Here is a 21,022-nt window from a genome sequence, read left to right as displayed (position 1 = left end):
TTAACTTATGTACCATTTTATAATAAAGAAAATGAATATAGTAAGATTTTTTCAATTCCATGATAGTAATATATATGAATTATATTTCTTAGTGCATTAAGAATTTTCAATTCATTTTGGCTTATAAAATAATTCACTCTTAAAAAGATAAAAGTTTATCCTTATTGTATATTGGATATGAGAATCCTTATTAATGTATATTTGGGGAGCAAAGTATAAATTTATATGAGCACAGTTTTTATTTTTAAATTCTCACAGCTTAGTTGTTAATCTCGTTTCTATCAGTACTTAGAAAACAACTAAAAAGCTCCAGGTTACTAACTCAGGAATACTAGATTTGTAACATCCTGTGCCCAGACTCTATTTTATGGACTCTTTATTTTATTTCATTTTTTTTTATTTTACAGAGAGCTGGGAGAGAGGGGCAGAAGGAGAGAGAGAAAGAGGGAGAGGGAGAGGGAGAGGGAGAGAGAGAGAGAGAGAGAGAGAATGAATCCCAAGCAGACTCTGTGGTCAGCAGGGAGCCTGGAATGGGGTTCGATCCCACAACCCTGAGATCATGAGCTGAGCCAAAATCAAGAGTCTGATGCTTAACCGACTGAGCCACCCAGGTGCCCCTGGAATATGGACATCCCATGTGCTGTGTATGTCATCTTTTACAATCTGAAAGGATGGGGGTCACTAGATCTTTTTCACAAGGGAATAAGTGGGAGTAGTAGCAGTGATATTTTGGAGCACATCTTCTGTCTTTTGCTTGTCAGGGTCCCAGGCTGAGAATGTAGCAATTGCTTGATGAAACATTACCTTGAAGAATGTAAATTGCTTCTGGTGCCACATACAACCTCCCTTCGGAAACATTCTCTCACTTGTCTGTCAGGCTGTGGATGTCTCTGAACTGTAGTTAGTAAACCCTTAGTAGCTGTTTGTTAGTTGGACCAAATGGGACCACTAAACTGATGGGAATCAGGTGTCTTCAGTGTCTCCTTCCCTTTCCTATGTGATTTCTTTTAGTAGTGCTTTGGGGAGAGAAGTGTGGCTTCAGCTTCCTCACCAGAGTAAAGCGGGATCATTAAGTATTAAAGAAAAGACATTTCAAAGAGGGAGAAGGCACCACAAATGTTCTACCTGGCCAGAAGAGTCCCAGACTCTGTTGGGGACAGACCGTACCTACAGGGATCTTAATTCAGGTTCATTTGTAACCCATAATCAGTGACTGTCATGATTGGATGTATTTAGTTTATTGCTTAAGGACTTTTTGTGTCCTCTTCATAAGCATATAGTCATCTTGCTTCTTGTTCAGGATTCTGAAATAGGCGATTCTTAAATAGGTAATTTAAAAATTACCTATTAAACTAATGCATTTTCATTAGTAGGAAAAGATCACAGTAAACAAAACTACAAAAACAAACAATATATAAAGAAGCAACAGTTTAAAAGCACCAGGGATCTTAACACTGAGAAGAAATTTTATATATTTAATATATGTTGATAATTTAAAATTTCCAAATCCTCACAAAGAATCAAAGACCAAAATGTAAAGCTATAATGAAAAATGATTGTATTGAAACAGTACATACTGGTTTTATTATTGTTCTTAATCTTCCTGCTTTTAAAGGCATTTTTGCTGACCATTTAAATGCAGCACTGTACTGGTCATGATTTCTTTTTTTTAAATTTTTTATTAATTTTGTTAATGTTTATTTTTGAGAGAGAGAGATAGAGCATGAGTGGGGAAGGGGCAGAGAGAGAGGGAAACACGGAATCCGAAGCAGGCCCCAGGCTCTGAGCTGTCAGCACAGAGCCCGACATGGGGCTCGAACTCATGAGCTATGAGATCATGACCTGAGTTGAAGTCAGATACTTAACCAACTGAGCCACCTAGGTGCACCACTTTTTTTAATGTTTATTTCTTTATTTTGAGAGAGAGAACAAGTGAGCAGGGAGGTGCAGAGAGAGGGAGAGAGAGAGAGAGAGAGAGAGAGAATCCCAAACAGGTTCCTTGTTTTCAGTGCAGAGCCTGATGCAGGGCTTGAACCCAAAAAACCATGAGATCATGACCTGAGCCAAAACCAAGAGTTGGAGGCTTAACCAAGTGAGCCACCCAGGCACCGCATGTACAGGTCATCATTCCTTTTTAAAAAACATGTATTGAGTGTCTACTGGGAGGAAGATGTTGGACAAGGTGCAAAAGTTCCTTTGAGGTAGAATGGCAACATATTGTATTATCAAATGCAAAGTTTACAGCTTTTAATAGAGAACACTAAATGCCTTATACCCAAGTCACTTAGTATTTGTTGACTTTAAGGAAATTGAATGATGACAAATGGCACATGTAGGTGTGATGGGAATCATCCCAGGAAGCAAAGTGTCTTTGTTGTTGCTGAGAGAGTTCAAGTAAAACACAGCAGTGACTAACTTGTTTTAAAATATATGCGTGACATTCTATTTATGATACATGGTAAGCAAAATTATTAGTATGATCTAATTTCATCCACGGTTTGATTTTTCTGCCAGTATTGTAAGTTCGTGTCCTTATTAATATCACCGTTAATATCCAAACTACAGACGTAAAGACAGTATAGCTTATTGTTTGGATGGTTAGCTCCAGTGAATACAATTAATATCTTTCCCATGTCTTTCATTATTATCATTTTTTTCTTCTTAGAGTAACTGAATAATTTTGCATTTAGCTTTGGTTCCTCTCAGAAGCAGACTCTCAGGTGAGCATTAACTTTGGAATTAGTATCAGGAGGTACTAGAAGAGGAGACAGCTAAGCAACACAGGGAAGAGAAAGGACCCAAAACAGGGTATGCTACTGAGCAGGTTACTGCTGAGGGCAACTGGGGTTTAATTCCCTCTCGCCCGCTGAGTTTTCTAGGAAATGGTGTGGGACAGGACTGAGAGTTGTCTCCAGTGAGGAAGAGTGAAAGCTGCGTTCTATGTCCTCCCACTCCCATCAATCAGTGATTGATGGTTGTTCCCAACTTCCCTGCAATTCCAGTCTGGCCTGCACAGCCAGGGAGAGCCGTGAGGCAGAGAATCAAAGGTGCTCGTGTCAGAATACCTTAGCTCTTAGGAGAATTGTCATTGTCAAGGGAGTATGGACAAAGAACTGGCAGCAGACATCACTGTGGTCTTCAATGCATAGGTCCTGTTTTAAATGTTGTTACTATAATTGCTGAAATATCAAACTTTTTGCTGGAATCTTTATCTATTATACTGAGAATGAGGTACAGATGTTTTGCACATAACATTTCTCTTTTCTCCAGTAACTTACTTTACCCTCCTGCCACCAGACCTAAAAACCTACTTCCATTTATTTCCACACTCTGTTCACTCCCAATGTAATCAAGGATATTCCCTCCTCCTCCTTCTTTCTGTGTATGCGTTGTCAGTCTCTTTTAATGCATGCACTGCCTGCTTACTCAGAAATGTTCCTCTATCACTGATCTTTTCTCTCTACCTCAGTCCCTCCATCTGTATTGCCATCTGCTCAAACATCTTCCACCTTAAACAAGCAAACAAAGAACTGTCTTCCCCCTGCACCTTCCTCTGTTGCTAGAGTTCTCTTCCCCTTTACAGTCAAACGTCTTAAGAGTTGCTTAAAATCACTCCAGCTTTTTCTTCTTCTCTCCCATTTCTCCTACTCCATGTTGGCCTCTGTGCATATTCTTTCCTCCATGAATGGCCCCCATGTCGCCAAATGCAGTGAAAATTCTAGACCTCAGATTGCTTCGTCTTTCACCAACAGTGACTGTCTATCACTCCCTTCTTCATAGGGATGTAAATTGCCTTTCTAACACTCCTATCTCTAATCTTTCAGACACCATATTCTTCTCTACTTTTGATTCCAATGCTTCTCTGGATTCTCCTTCCTGGCTAATCATTTTCTTTTAGGTGGAGTGTTTTGTTCTTGTTGTTGTGGGATTTTTTTTTTTTTTTTTTTGGTGCCTCTTAATCTCCTTTTTCTATATTGCCTATCCTTCCACCCACCATTCCCCCAGACAACTACCAGTTTGTTCTCTGTATTTGAAAGTCTGTTTGTTTTCTTCGTTTGTTCGTTTTGTTTTTAGATTCCACATATAAATGAAATCATACAGAATTTGTTTTTTTCCTCTCTGACCTATTTCACTTAGCGTAATACCCTCTAGGTCCATCCATGTTGTTGCAAATGGCAACATCTTTCTTTTTTTACGGATGAGTAATATTCCATTCTTTATATACACCACATCTTCTTTCTCCATTCATCAGTCATTGAGCACTTGGGTTGCTTTCATATCTTGGCTGTTGTAAATAATGCTTCAATGGTCTTACAAAAATACTCTAGAGGAATATATTTGTATTGCATTTATAGGACATGAAATTAAATAACCTAGATGAATTGGACAAATTCCTAGAAAGATTCAAACTACCAACACTCACTCAAAAAAATTGAAAATCTGAATAGACCTAAATAAAGAGATAGAATTAATAATAATAATAATAATAATAATATACAGCTTCTGTCTTAGCAAATTACAGGTTTATATGGCTTCACTGATGAATCTTGCTAAACATTTGTAGGAACATTAACACCAATACTTCATAAATTCTTCTTTAAAAATAAGAGAATACTTATCAGCTCATTCTTTTACTCCAGTATTACTCTGATACTAAAATAAGACAAAGGCATTACATGAAAAGAAAACTACAGACCAGTATCCATTATGAACATAGACATTGAAATGCTCAACAAAATAGTAGCAAATTAAATCCAGCAACATATAAAAAATTATGCACCCAAAACAAGTGAAACTTATTCCATGAATGTAAATTTGCTTTAATACATGAGAATAAATTGGTGTAATATGCCATATTAATAGCATAAAAAGGGCAAATAATTTATCTGCATATTCCATAAAAAGTATTTGGCAAAATCCAACACCGTTTCTTCAGTTTAAAAAAAAAAAAAACAAAACCTTTCTATGAACTAGGAATAGGAATAGAAGGGATTCTGTTCATATGATATGTCCACAGTAGGCAAATCCATGGAAACTGAAACTGAATTATTAGTTTTGAGAGCCTGGAGGAAGTAGGATAGGGGATGTGTGCAAGGCTTCTTTATGATGATAAAAATGTTCTAAGGTTAAGCATGATCAAAAGATCATGGATTTTCAGACACCAGGTGAATTGGGTATTTCCAGGAGTCTTATATGCTCTTATAGCATATTATCATGTCAGTAATTGTGTATTTATTTGATTTTGCATAGTATCTCTCCTCAATAGGCTATTGCATTATGATAGCAGATGCAATGTCTGCTTTAAATGACTCGGAACTAAGAATGATAATTCATGTATTAATTTATTTGAGAAAAATGTATTAAGAAAATGCACTATGCCAGGGGTTGTTCTGTGCTAGGGCTTTACTTTTCTAAACAAGCAGAAGTCCCTGTCTTCATGGAGTTTAGCTTCTAGTGGGAGGATGTAAACCAGTATTATCTGATAGAACTTCCTGCAACAATAGAAATGTTCATCTGGGCTGTGCAATGCGGTAGCAATAGTTACATGTGGATGAAATGTAGCAAGTACAACTGAGGAACCAAATATTTTAACTAATTGAAATTAAATTTAGATAGCCACATTTAGCTTGTGTCTACCCTATTAATGGATATAGACAGTAAACAGTGAACATAAGGCGGTGAACATGTAAAGCCAGGGAGAAACATTGTGGACACTTGCACTTTAAAATAGGATGGTAAGAGGGACCTCATTGAGGATGTAATGATTTCCAGTCCTCTCTCATTTGTTTTATGCCCTACAATTCTATGGCAACTGCTCGTTTTCAGGTTCTACAGGTCCTTTGTACCAAACAAAAGGTCCTATTTCAGCATCTTTTAACAATACTAGTGGGGCACCTGGGTGGCTTAGTCGGTGAGCATGTGACTTCTGCTCAGGTCATGGTCTTGCGGTTCTTGAGTTCTAGCCCCACATCAGGCTCAATGCTGTCAGCACAGAGCCTGCTTCAGATCCTCTGTCCCCCTCTCTCTGCCCCTCCCCTGATTGCACTCTCCCAGAAATAAAGATTTAAAAAAAAAAAACACAAAAAAAAACAGTACTACTTTACAAAACCCCAACTTTATTCTCTTGATTTCTTCTACACTTTCCTTTTCTCAATGTCATGTTTTGTGTCATGTTTTGTTTTGCTTTGTTTTGTGTTTTCTTTCTTTAGCTACTGCACCATCTTCCAAACTGGATACATTGTCTTCAATCTCCATTGATTCAGGAGAACCACATTAAAAATGTAACATAACATTTCCAGTATAATAGCCTTGCAACTAACATTCTCCCAGAGTCCTTCAGTGAATTCCCTGCTGCCATATATGTAGAGAGAATATTCTCATCTTTGTGGCACATTGTATCTCTTTTGATACAACATCTGTCTTTCTTTGCAACTGATACCCCACATTCCTACACATGTTAACTGTCTTCAGGAACCAAACTTAGCTATTTGCAAAGGATTTTTAAAAAGTGAGTTTGGTTTTTATTGTATGCTGCATTACTCAATGAAGAACAATTTTATCAATGAATTTAAGCCCTTCTTAAAACTATTGATATGTTCATTTTGGATAGCCTTCAGGGCCATTTTTGCTGTTTTTTATGAAGTATTTCAAACATTCAGTAGAGTATAGAGAATAGTATCATTTATTTCATGTCAAGCTTCATCAAATCTTAGAATTTGCCAAAATTAAGATGAATTTTAAAAGAAGGAAAACAACAGAATATATTAGAAACCCCCTCTGTAACCTTGTGCAGATTATTCCCTTCTCTCTCCCCAGTGATAGGTGCCTTTCAAATCCTGAATTTGATGATTGTTCCTAAGGATCACACCTTCGTTAACGTTTACTGCGTGCATTCATTATTTCTCCTCAAGTACCTAATATTAACCTCGTGTTGTTTTGCCTTTGGAAAAATCTATATAGAAGATCCTCTTTGGCATATTATGCTGTTGGCATTTCTAAGGCCAAGAATTTAGCTTATAAATAATTATTTTGAGGTAACTCATGGTATACATTTCTGTTAAAAGTCGCTTACTGATCAGCAGTTAAGTCTTTGTTTCCACTAAAATAGTGCTTTCTCTAGGTCTATTCTTCCCTTTTCCTAGATTTAAATTTTCTTCACTGGGATGCAATTTCATATGCTTTCAACCCCCCTCTGTCAGTGGATAGTTTGGGCTCTGTCTTCACTAATGACAGTGCTCATTTAGCTATTCATAGCCATTTGTAATGTTGATGAGATATTTGGGAGAAAGGTGTATAATCTACATGAACTATAATTAGAAATTATTTGTTAATTCAAACATAAAGCACCTAATATGTGGCAGGCATTGTGCTAAGCACTGGTGATAGAACAGTGGACAGAAATGACATAGTCCTTGTCTTTTTGTGAATCTGAATTGGGTTGGGGAGATAAACCAACCAACCAAACAAACAAACAAAAACCCTAAAAAATGAATACAAAAATTAAGGAATAAAAATAATGACAAATTCTAAAATATCTTATGAAAAAATTAAGTGTAAGAGGGAAAAAATGAGGGAAGTAGACTTACATTATACAGGGGGCAGAGTGGACCTCTCTCGGAGGAGAGAACATTTAAATAGAGACTTAGAGGCAGATAAGCAATCAACTAAGAAGGGAAGAGAAAGAGATAATAGTCAATGTGAAAGCAGTGAGTCAGGAGAGTCAAGGTGAAGATCTTCATAGTCCTTAAACTGAAGAGACAGGGGTTGCCACCAGATTTTCAGTTCATTTGCTTACTCTAATAGACAACTGTCCACGAGAATCAGAATATTATAGCAGGTATTAACAACACAATTCAACCCTGTTCTAAATCCATATGGGGGAACAAAAATTAACCAGAAGATACTATGGACCTTGACATATTAGTGTCACAAGATATCAAACTAACTTATACTCACAAAATCTCATTTCTTTGCTCCTCTTCTCCCCTCCCCTTCCTTCCTTTCCCTTCTCTTCTCTTATGGAAAGGCAAATTATAATCAACAACAGCATTTTTTTTTTTTTTAAAGTTTATTCATTTTTTTGAGAAACAGAGAGACAGAACATGAGCGGGGGAGGGGCAGAGAGAGAGGGAGACACAGAATTCGAAGCAGGCTCCAGGCTCTGAGCTGTCAGCACAGTGCCGGATGCGGGGCTCGAACTCACTGACCATGAGATCATGACCTGAGCTGAAGTCAGGACGCTCAACTGACTGAGCCACCCAGGCGCCCCTCAACAACAGCATTTTGAATGTAGAACCTTAGAAAGCTGTGTTAGATGTATTAGATATCTGTAGTCATCACAGCAAGATGTTTTATTGTTTCACTTTTGTTGTTTACAACTCTTTTCCCACAACCAAGAATCACGTTCTCGATCTCAGACAGCTCTTGGGTATTCATGGTCCGTGTTTGCCTTGCTGATATTCCTTCTTTTGAACTTCTCTAGCAGGAGAATATTCCCTGCAATGCATACGTTCTTTAACTCTGCTTATGAAGTTAATAAACCATGAAATCATTTATTTAAGGTAATTTTGCATATCTGTGTCTTTAGGTGTTGCTCTTACTGCTTAGAGCTTTGAGGGTAATCTTATTTTTCTCTCTTTGGATTCTTAGCTGGCACTTTCCTGCAGCCACGAGGTACTGATAACACTCTTCTGTACTCTTTCCTTGCCATTTGGCATATAGGGAATATTCCTCATATCCTTAGCATGAATATATTCACACATTTTGTCATCTCTCTTCTCTAACTTTACTACTCCAGACTAAGGAGAGTAATTTCATTTGCCTCTATTTGGCTGAAGACTACCTCAGCATTTACGTTTTTCGTCTCTGGAACATTTTAAATCGATATCTATAGTGACTAAAGTTGTATTCAATTGCTTATTGAATAAATGTGACAGTATTGATTCGGTATGAATAAGAGGAAAAAGCAAAGAAACCTGAGTCTCATTTCCGTAAGTTCTTTCTAATAGCACATATAATTCACGTCTAGGACCAGCTACGTAATTTGTGAGGCCTAGTCCAAGATGAAAATGAAGGGCCCTTTATTCAAAAGATGAGTAAGAAATTTCAGGAGAGCAAAAACAGGACATTAAACCCAAGTGGGCTTTTCTGAGCACAGGGCTGTATGACACTGTAGGAGCTGCATGCCCATGAACTTGACCCTGTTCAGGTCTTTGGGGTATCTGGCGGCTGAGAATTAACTTTATAAATATATTTGTGTCTCATGTGAGTTTTATGGTAAAATTTCATGAAAACAGTTTTGGGAATCAACTAGGATAGAAAAATAATAAAGTTGAATAAATGCCTTTATTTAGAACACTACATGTTTTTGGTGCAGAGTATTACAGCGAACAGAAAGTTAATGAGAAAACATTTTTAGTTTCAAATGTATTATTGACTGTGGTTAGTGCTTTGGTTTATTTACCCTGACGGCTTAGGAGCCTGATTGCTTGGGTTCTAAAACCTGGCTGTTTTCACTCTACCATGTGGGGTCACTGGGCACATTTCCTTACCTTTATGTGTGCACATCAGTGTACGTGTATAGTGAGATGGTAACAGAGATACTACCTCGTAGGTCTGTCATGCAGGTTATTATCTTTCAAGCCTTTTGAAGCGTAAACATTCAAAGCCTCCTCTGTTACTTCAAAACCCTTTTTACTTTTAATTTTTGCCTCAGTAGAAACAATACCCCAAACTTTGTTTACTCTCTCTTTCATGGTGGTGAATTAGTGTCCAGCATAATATTAAAAATAGTCTGTGATATTGTTTGCGTGGAATTACAGATTTGACAGGAGAGGAGACACTCAATTCACGATAATAAAAATTAGGGATTTATTGTTGTTGTTTTTTTTTAATATAAGTACCTTGGAAGAATTTTTCTTTTGAAATCTTTTCTTTGAGCCTTTCCCCCATCACCATTTGGCTTATTTAAAACCAAAGATCTAAATCACCTGGTTAAAAGAGCAGTCTAGTTAATTGTGTTATAGTTAATAAGTTGCATAACTTTTGAATCTAATTCAATTCAATCTTAGCATTTCATACATTCCTAAGGACGTGTAAAGGCAAGTTTGTTTGGAAGTAATCCATTGTGATTAATGTGTTATTTGCTTTTATTTTTAAGGCACTGAATAATTATGCTTTTTATATTAATTTGAACTACTTCTAATGATTAATAATTCATTTTTATGCTTTACTGAGAAGATATACTAGTTTACAATCTACAAACTAAACCTGTACCATCATGAAATACCATCTGAAATATTTACTTTAAAAATAAAATTTAGGACTATATCAAACAGTAACCATACGAACCATACTTTATTTTTAGCACTGATAGTAAATTTATTGTAAACTAGTTCATCGAAGATAGATTCTAAGACATTACTAATTCTCAGAACTATGTTTAAAACGAAATGCTCTAAATCCAGTGTAGTTTCCAAGTAAGAATGTCATAATACTTCTGGGCGTTTAGCATTTATGATTGTGAGAACCTATAAAATAATTGAGCAATGTAGAAATGTTTGTTGTTTGTGAAGGTTGAAAAGAAAGTAAAGAGCAATATTCCTAAGTATCACACAGCCTTCTAATCATTCCATGTACTTGACCCCTTCTCTTTCCATGGCTCTCATTATGTATTATCTATGTTTAATCTCTTTTTCTCATGCCAGACAGTATTACTGAAGTCTTCACTAACATCTACGTGACCAGTTTTGGCCCTGTCTCAGATACAGATATGGTGAGTTTTTCATTAAATAGTATTTTTACTTCATAAAATGTTCCCGTTATATGGGGGGAAGTTAAAATAAACAGGCAATTTTAGTGTTGTAGAATTATGTGTCTGCCTATTTAGTCTATCCCAATACTTGGAGAATTAAAGATACTTGTTTATATCAATACACTACCCCTGCTTGAGTGTTTATATTAACACTTTGTATTTCATATTCTTTTCATAGCTTGTCTACCTAGCTACAGTGTGGTAAACAATTAGTTAAATAAAAATAATTATATTACTGAGGACCATTTTCTAGGATTCAAGGACCTGCTTGGAGTTTGATAAGTAAAATCTGGACAGTTTTGTAGACCACTGTCTATTTATTTATTTTTAATGAGATGAGTGTAAGAGGGAAATTGTTAAGTTGGGGTAGAAACTGGTGGGCTAGACACATCATAGATAATTATTGATTAAGCATAAAAATTTTAGTATTAACTCTTCCATTTCTACTGCTAACTATAGTGCTCAGTTATAGAAATTTTTGTTGAAATACTTTTCATCCACCTTCCTTATGGCCCAGGAAGTGAGAATTAGAGGAAATGCCCTTATCCCTTCTTTGTCTGGTTACCCTCCACCATGTCACCCTTCCCTGACTTCTTTCTCGGATAACCCATGGGGAGGGATGCCAAATGTGGAGGTTTTTCATTGGAATAAACACAAAAACAAAGTTTTCCTTTAATGCGGACAATTATAAACGTTAGCCAATTCGTTGGGACCTCTCTACCTTTCCTTCAGGAAGCAGATATGTTACTTCTGTCCTTTAAGAAATTTGCTTTGTCTTCCACCAGAATCACTTGTTTGACCTCACAGTACGTTTAAAAATTTTTAATGTTTATTTACTTTTGAGAGAGAAAGAGCACACACTTTCACCCACATGCACTTGGGGGAGGGGCATAGAGAGGATCCAAAGTGGGTTCTGCCCTGACAGCAGAGAGCCCTGGGACTGGAACTCAGGAACTGTGAGATCAAGATCATAACCTGAGCTGAAGTGAGACGCTTAGCCGACTGAGCCACCCAGGTACCCCTCATGGGCCTTTTCATAAATTGACTTGGACACCTGAAAATGAAAGGCGGCAGAGGGGTAATGATCCCCAGCTTTGGGGATGGGGTTGATACCGAACACTGGCAAGTCTTTGAGGTTCTTTCGTATTATATAATGTGCAGATTTAAGTGCTTTTTTCCCTCTTAACTCCAGGCCTAAGCCACAATTGTACAGCAACAGAAAAAAATACTACTCTTCAACATAATCCTCCTCCCTCCCTTGCAGTATCTCTATTGTGATCTGAAATATTAATCTGCCTCTTTCTACAGGTCAATTTTAAGTGTACAGGAACTTGAAAAGATGACGGAGACCTATTTAGCCTGAATACATCTTCCAAACATTACTGGTTGGCTATAAAGACAATATATCTGTACACTTGGTCTCGGTAGATGCTCTCAAATATTAGAAAGAGAGAGAATGAGCACCTGACCTCTATGTGGAATCAGAGTCAGAATTTCGTCAAGCACTACACTGAAAAACCAGCAGGATAGTATATAAATGGAGGTTCTTTTAATGTTACTTTTGATGTCTTATTACCAGCCAGATCAGAAAGGCAAATAAGATAGGACCCCAAATATCAAATTTTTCAATGTTGTGGATTTTTTGTTGTGAATATTGGTGCTTACAGTTACTTTTAATGTTTTTGCTTTTTTGTGTTTGTATTTTTGCAAAGTTTATTATTCTAACTAAAAAAATCAAAAATAGAAAAATATATACTTCTTTTAGACATATGAAATGTTTATTTTCTGGAGGTTTTATAATTTTTTTTAATGTTTATTTACTCTTGAGACAGAGACAGAGCGTGAACAGGGGAGGGGCAGAGAGAGAGGGAAGACACAGAATCTGAAACAGGCTCCAGGCTCTGAGCTGTCAGCACAGAGCCCGAAGCGGGGCTTGAACCCACGAACGGTGAGATCATGACCTGAGCCGAAGTCAGACACTTAACCGACTGAGCCACCCCAAGCGCCCCTATTTCCTGGAGGTTTTAGACACACTCACTCATATATTTTTGGCAAAATGTTTAAGTTGACTTTTTTCCAGTGGTGACAATGGATTAGACTAATCCTCCTTCTTTTTCTTCTGACCATACTGTGGGACTACTAACATACATTTAGAAAGCAGGGAGCTTCAACTCAAAATGGATTAAAGACTTGAACAGAACACCTGAAACCATAATGCCCCTAGAAGAAAACATGGGAGAGAAGCCCTTTGACATCAGTCTTGGTAATGGTTTTTTGGATCTAACAACAAAAGCAAAACTTAACAAGTGGGACTACATCAAACTACAAAGTTTCTGCATAGCAAAAGAAGCTGTCGACAGAATGGAAAGGCAGCCTACACAATGGGAGAAAATACCCGCAAATGATATATCTGATAAGGTGTTAATAGCCAAAATAAAGAACTGACACAACTCAATAGAAAAGAAGACAAACAATCCAATTTATAAAGGAAGACCGAATAGACATTTTTACAAAGAAGACATACAAATGACCAACTGGTACATGACAAGTGCCCGACATCACTGAGCATCAGGAAAATGCAAATCAATACCACCGTCAGGTATCACCTCACACCTGTTAGTATGGCTGTCATTAAAAAGACAAGAGATAAGGGTTGTTTATGATGTGGAGGAAAGGGAACCCTTGTGCACTGTTGGTGGAAATGTATATTGGTGCAGCCACTGTGGAAAACTATAAGAGGGTTTCTCAAAATTTGAAAAGAGAACTATTGTATGATTCAGCAATTCCCCCTCTGGGTATATATGCAAAGGTAATGAAAACAGGATTTCAAAGAGATTTCTGCACTCCCATGTTCATTGCAACATTATTCACAAGAGCCAAGATAGGGAAACGTTATATATATTATACACACATATGTAATTCATATAGATTTGTATATGAATAATATTTGGCCATGGGGGAAAAACAAAAATCTGGATTTGCGGCAACAATCTGGACCTTGAGGGTATTATGCTAAGTGAAATAAGCCAGACAGAAGAAGACCAATACTGCATGCTATCTCTTGTATGTGGAATACATTTAAAAAAATCTCCGGGGCGCCTGGGTGGCTCAGTTGGTTGAGCGCCCGACTTCAGCTCAGGTCACGATCTCGTGGTTTGCGGGTTCAAGCTCCGCGTCGGGCTCTGTGCTGACAGCTCAGAACCTGGAGTCTGCTTCAAATTCTGTGTCTCCTCTCTCTTTCTGTCCCTCCCCGACTTGTGCTCTGTCTTTCTCTGTCTCTCAAAAGTAAATAAATGTAAAAAAAAAATTAAAAAAATAAAAATATTTCAACCTCAGAAACAGAGGATAGATAAGTAGTTGCTAGGGGCTAGGGGTGGAGGAAATAAGGAGAGGTTGGTGAAAGAGTACAAATTTTCAGCTACAAGATGAATAAGGTCTGAAGATCCAGTGTAAAACATGGTGACTGTAGTTAATAACACTATATTTTATAATTGAAATTAGCTAAGAGAGTAGTGCTTGAATGTTTTCACACACACACACACACACACACACACACACACACACACACAAAGAGAAATATAAGTTGATAGATGTGTTAATTAACCAAATGGGGGAAGCCTTTCACAATGCATATGTATATCAGTCATTACTTTGTACCCTTAATTATCTTATAATTTTATTGTCAATTATACCTTACTTAAGCTGAAATTTAGAGGAAAAAAAGAAAAAAGGAAAAGAAACTGTGATCATTTGGTGCTTCATGCAGGAATTCCTTGCAGGCATTTGTTGGGAAATTTATGTTTTTTCTTTTTGTTTTTTTTGTTTTTAATTGTTTAATGTTTATTCATTTTTGAGAGAGAGAGGGAAGGAGAGAGAGGGAGAGAGGCAGAGCATGCATGAGGGAGGGGCAGAGAGAGGGAGACACAGAATCGGAAGCAGGCTCCAGGCTCTGAGCTGTCAACACAGACCCTGACGCAGAGCTCGAACCCACAAACCGCAAGATCATGACCTGAGCCAAAGCCGGACACTCAACCGACTAAGCCACCCAGGTGCCCTGGGAAATTTATATATTTTTTTTTTTTACAAATCCTAAATTCTGGTTGAAGTCAAGTAAGAAAAAAAAATGGAAAAGCATTACGATTCTCCTGCAAGAATTAAAGCTTAGCATTCGACATTAGGAATCCACGGATGTCAAGTTGAAACCAAGAGCGGGGAGTGCTGACATGTGAAGTTGAAGACTGAAAGGTTAAGGTCAACATGCCCCAGAACTGGGCAGGACCATGTGTGAGTCAAGCAGTCATTATCTGGGAATCATAATACTAGCAGTTACATGCCTTTGGTTCTGTTTGCTGCGGTCATTCTTAAAAATAAGGTACATATTAACAAGCTGATGCACAAAAGTTAAAAGTAAAAAGCTGGTAGCTGTTGTTAGGTGTGCAGTCATTAGCAGCAGAACAAATTTAAGCTCCTTCATCTGAGTTGAATTAAAAATTTTGCCCTCTTCAGTGAATCTAGCTCAAGAACTTTAAAACAATTCTAGCCGGCTCCAAATACGCTTCATATATGGGGGGCCCTGCCACACTTTGTATTAAACATTAAAATGCACTCAGGATCCATATGATATAGGTTAAATTGAGTTGAGTGGAATTGAAGTTGGCAACATTTAAACAAAATTACTTATTTTTATTTTTTTACTTTCCCTTTTCTATTTTGGAGTATGTATGTGTGTGTGTACATCTGCACTTTTATATGGAGATATTCCCTAAACTGAAGAACATATTTAACATCTTAGTAGGCTCTTGAGACACTTGAAGGCCCTAGACCTTTTTCCTAATGATACATTTTCCTTGAATTACCTAGCCTATTACGGTCTATGGAATTATTTTGGTTATGTCAGATTTTCTACATTATTTCCATCTTTATTCACCTTGCTTACTTAATCTTACCAATAGTTGGCTTGGAAGAAGTCTGATGAATTGCAAGACCACTGAGTGGGTACGTACTTATTCTGTCATCAGACCAGTTCAGTCAAACCAAAGGAGCTATAACAGAACTTGAACACACAAAATCTAATAAAATGAATTATTAGCTAGAACAGGTGCTTTAATAATAGAACAGGGTAGGGGTGCCTGGGTGGCTCAGTCGATTGAGCATCCGACTCTTGGTTTTGGCTCAGGTCATGATCTCATGGTTGTGGGATCAAGCTGTGTGTTAGGCTTTGCACTGGGCATAGATCCTGCTTAAGATTCCCTCTCTCTCTGTCTCAAGAAAAAAAAAAAATATATATATATGTATATATATAATAAAACAGGGTAAAAGAAGACTCTAAGCAACACAGAACTAGCAAATTCAGAAAGCAGCATCTACTTCTAGGGGTGAAGCATCATGAACAGGCAAGGAACACACCCCCCCCCCACACACACACACATGCACAGGTACACACATACTCTCTCACAAAAAAGGGGAGCCTGGATGGGAGCTGAGAGTTGATACACTGATAATTGGTGTACATAATAATGTGTGATATGGGAAGGATTTTGAGTGAGAGTCAAGAGGTATTTTTGTCAGTCATCAGGTGCTGTTTGATATTAGTTCAAATCTAAAGAAAGAAGGTGGGAAAAATTACAGTTGAGTGACCTCTATATACATATAACACATGCACGTGCGCACACACACACACACACACACGCATATTGTAAACCTATTAGGAAAGACAGAATTCAAAAACATATGCACATTTTATGAAAAGAAATTATTTGGTCTTCATGATAACCAAATGGAATTATTTTCAGTATTGATATTACTTTTCCTGAGAAGCAATATATAATGAGGAAGATTTTGAATTTGTGTTAGTATAGGTGGCCAAGAAATGAAACTTACATGTGACACTCTAAAGAGGAAGACATTTATTATATATGGAAGATGCACTTATATTACTATTACTCATATATACAGGTAGATATGAAGATATTTAACTCATATCTTATAGGAACAATTTGGTAATGAGAAAAAAAAGTAAAGAATAAGTCTAATTTCCCTTATAGTAGCTTAGCTGATACACTCATTTATTTCTATGCAGTGTGCATAGACCCAAACCCTTACGTCCTGTTCAGGTCAGTGATGCAGATTTGTTGTGACATTAGCCTGAGAGGAAAAAGCAGCATAGCAAAAAGAATTAAGAACCAAAAGAACAAACACACATGCACACACACACATACACACATACACACTGCTAGCTCAGAATCATTAACTAGTGTAATTGTCCAAAGAAAGTTGCATATCTTAATTATAATTAAAGATTCTAATTGCAGTGTCTGCAATTAAGTTTAAAAATCTTTTATTTCAACATTTAAAAAATTCATGAGTAAGAAGGTAATTAAAGTTGGGAATGTACTACTAGCTGACAGTTGACAAAGTTTGTAGTAGGCATGTGCATTTTAGCAATTTGTAACTCACTCCTCTGTTGTTTTGTTTTTTCTTTTCTTCTTGGTTTCTATATAGGTCTTTTTTCATATTAGTAAACATTTTCGCTATATGTGCATATTCTTCAGGTTGAGCTACCAATTACTGCACTAAAAGCTAGACTAGAACCTCAGCCCAAACAATAATCTCTTGCAGTGCTAAGTGTTAGGGTTAGAAATCGAACAGTACAAACTTTGAAGTCACCTCCAGGTTTCTGAGCCAAAGTTTCCCATTAGACTGTTAAGCAGCAAGCAGTCAGGTAAGCTTTGACCTTGATTTGTTGATCATTTCAAAGTCCTTTGGTTGATACTTTTCTGTCTCTATGAAAACAGACTGCATTATCTCTTAGACTCCCCAGAACCTAGTGAGATATAACGTATTCTGGTAGTTAACATCATAGGGAGGTTGAGAGTTATTAGATCTTGACATTTGGTCAAAAATTGACACCAGACTTAGGTGATAACCCTTATCAACTTGTTATTTGTCAATGTAGCTAGATAAGGAGACCTGTTATAAACGTGGTGAATTCTGTATACCGTATCACAAGTAAAGTAATCATCTTTACTCACTTCAAAGCTAGCGTGTAGAATTTGGTTACTGGAAGGGTATTGATATTTGGAAGGATAGAAATTAGACTTTGAGAGCATTCATTTAGTCAGTCAATATTTTTCAGTATCGTCTTAAAGGTTTGTTTGTGTGATGTTTGTTTTTTAGAGAGCGAGAGAGGGAGGGAGTGTGTGTATGTGTGTGTGTGTGTGTGTGTGTGTGTGTGACAGAGAGAGCAGGGGAAAGGGGCAGAGGGAGAGGGGCAGCGAGAGAGAGAAAGAGAGAATCTCAAACAGGCTCCAGGCCCAGCACGGAGCCAGACAAAGGGGCTCAATCCCACAACCTTGGGATCATGACCTGAGTCAAAATAGTCAAACGCTCAACCGACTGAGCCACCCAGGTGCCCCTCCTCTTAGAGTTTTTAATAATGTTCCTTAAAATGTTATTCAATAGGCACTTGGATTGGACTGTTTCCTGAGCTCCTTCTACAATCTGTGCGATCATAATTGCTAGTTGTGTGGGATGCCAGTCTGCATTTTAACAGTTTAAGGTATTTGATTTTATGCTGAAGGCAGCAACAAGCCATTTTAAGGTGGGGGGGGGGGGGTTGGGGTAATACAGAAGGCATGTGATGGAGTCAGATTTTCTTCAATCCAGTAATTTGTAGTAGAGGATAGGGAAAGGAAATGATAGTTTGAAAGCTGTTTTATTCCGCTCAAGAATGACTCTGGACTGGGCCAGAATTGTGGTCCCAAAGATGGAAAACCTGAAAAGATTTATTAGATCTCCACATGATAGAATCTGTAAGACTGGGTGATCTGTTGGATGTAGGAGTTGAAGGAAAAGCACAGGATGAAGGCCTGGGGCATTGGGTTGATGGTACCACTCACTGGGATATGACAAACAGCAGGAAAAAATTTAGTTTGCTTTTGTTTTGGTGTTTGGGGAATGAGAACGTATGCCTTTGGTCACCGAGTTAGGGTCTTTGTGCGAAATGTAATTGGAGATGTCTAAGTGCAGGCATATATCCAGAGCTCAGAAGAAGGGCTGGAGTGCAGATAGTTTGGGAAGCCATTTGATGGTAATTGAAACCATGGGCATGCATAACATTGGGCAAGGAAAGAGATTTCAAGTGAAATGCTCATCATGCTTTCACAGAAACTCTAGAATACAAGAATATAAATAAGATTTTTGAGGGGGGGGGCAGAGGAGGGGCAGAGGGAGATGGAGAGAGAGACTCTTAAGCAGATCCCACTTCCAGTGTGGAGTTCGACATGGGAGTCAATCTCACGACGGTGAATCATGATCTGAACCGAAATCAGGAAGTGGATGCTTAACTGACTGAGCCACCCTGGCACCCCAGAGAATAAAAAAAAAAAAAATTAAAGGAGACTGAGAAGCAGCCATGGATATCTGTCAACATGAAGGGGGATTCTCTTCTCTGAAACAGACTATGTTTTGATCCTTAACAGTAGAAGTTAGAAACTACTGACTTTTATTCCTCCTCAGATGCAGTGATGTGCAATAGTCATATATTTGTATCACTTACAGGCTTCTGTCAAGGTAGGATTCTGTATACTGAAGGTGGTATTGTTTGTTCCGTAATGAGAAGAACCCAAGGGTGTTGCTCAGAGTAAAACCTCGGGGATGTGGCAAAAGTTTCAGAAAAGAGGGCAAATAAAGGCGGTGTGACTAGTTTGACTCCATCCTATCTTCTTGCAAGAGGGAGGTTTCAGGAACCAAATACATCCAAGTCGCAGGTGTCTTGGCTTCCTAAGTAGAGGGGTATTGCTTAATATTTGCCCATTCCTTTTATAAACCAAATAATCAACAGCTGTGATTGCTGAAAATGAGTGATTTTTTTCAATTAAAATCGCTGAGGTCGCGTATTCTTTCCTCAGGTTTCAAGAGTGGAATCTGTCTTTTGGGGAGAGCCACGTAGAACTTGTTTGCCTTGGCCAAGAATAATGGATATTATCTATTGGGGCTACTCCCATACATTTTCCCGGGGTTACCGTTGCATGTAGATTGTTGGCAGACACAGAAGGTCTCGGATCCCATGGTGAAGATTTTCCCAATGGTTTCCCACAACACCAGGAGAAAATAGTTTAATGCCAAATGCAAAGGATCAGTGCAAAAGTAGGGAGAGAACAACAGTGTCATGTGTTGTGGTAAAGCCAAGAAAAGGATTCAAATGTGTCATTAGATTAGGAACAAGGAGGTATTTGCTGATCGTGGTAAAAGCAACCAGATTGCAGTGGGTTGAGCGTGTGGGAGGTGAGGAAATGCAGAAATTGTGGAGGCAACATTTTTAAGCAACATGGTTGAGGAGAGGAGGCGAGACAGAGGGCAGTAGCTGTAAGGCATTATAACTATCGGTGAGGATTTTATTTTTAAAGACCACATTGAACTTCTCACTGTTTTCTGAACATGCTATTATCTTTAACAACTCCGTGGAGATGTTTTTCACTTTTCTTGTTAGGCTTCCCTTCTCCTTTGCCAACTGGAGATCTTTCATTTATTCAAGGCCAAACTCAAATTTCATCTTCTCTGGTGTCTCTGTCGGCTACTCCAAGTAGGGTCAGTCCTTTTTGTCCTTGTGTTCTATCACAGGGTGTTCACACGTTTTTATGTCTTTATATACTGCAATATAAAAATCTTTACATGTCTTTCTTCTTTACCACCATCAGAGCGACTACAAGGCATGAGTTGTGTTTGTTCATTTCAGCAAGATTTACTAAGTACATGCTCTGTGTCTGTCACAGTGTGGGAGCTGAAATACCTAAGTATAACCAGTGCTTATCCTCAAGTTGTTCACAGTGATGTGGGGAAACAGCTAAGAAAAGTTATCAACTCTAGAACAGTGGGATCACGCTTTTATTGAAGTACTTATGGATTAATATAGAGCAGAGGGGATGTGGGTATAGGATATCTCTATCTGAGAAGGTTTCCAGGAAAAGAACATAACCAAAGAGGACAAATGAGGGGAGAGTTTTAGCATAAATTGGAAGGGCCGATTGAATTTAGTAAAATGCAAAAATTCAGTGTGACTAGAGCTTGGAATGCTTCAAGGGATTTGGGGTGAGATGAGGCTAGAAAAGAACTCAGAGCCAGATCACGAAGGCCTTATAGCCAATTGCCCAAAAAAGAAAGCTGCAAAACCATCCACAAGCGAAACTTTAAAACATAGTAGATCGCTTT

General features: G+C 37.8%; 1 protein-coding gene across 4 annotated transcripts in view; it reads left to right on the top strand.

Moving 5' to 3' along the window:
* The window catches only part of GABRA2 (gamma-aminobutyric acid type A receptor subunit alpha2), a 126,893-nt gene that overhangs the window by 38,441 nt on the left and 67,430 nt on the right, over positions 1–21,022 (top strand). For all 4 annotated transcript variants that reach the window (XM_060655128.3, XM_060655125.3, XM_060655127.3 and 1 more), the window contains one exon: positions 10,707–10,774. In XM_060655128.3, the coding sequence (XP_060511111.1) occupies positions 10,772–10,774 (3 nt within the window). In that variant the 5' untranslated portion in view covers positions 10,707–10,771. The remainder of the gene's footprint in view (positions 1–10,706; positions 10,775–21,022) is intronic.

The sequence above is a fragment of the Panthera onca genome, chromosome B1 (assembly GCF_046562875.1).
Source record: "Panthera onca isolate mPanOnc1 chromosome B1, mPanOnc1 haplotype 2, whole genome shotgun sequence".
NCBI lineage: Eukaryota > Metazoa > Chordata > Mammalia > Carnivora > Felidae > Panthera > Panthera onca.
This window is presented reverse-complemented; position numbering and strand designations above follow the sequence as displayed.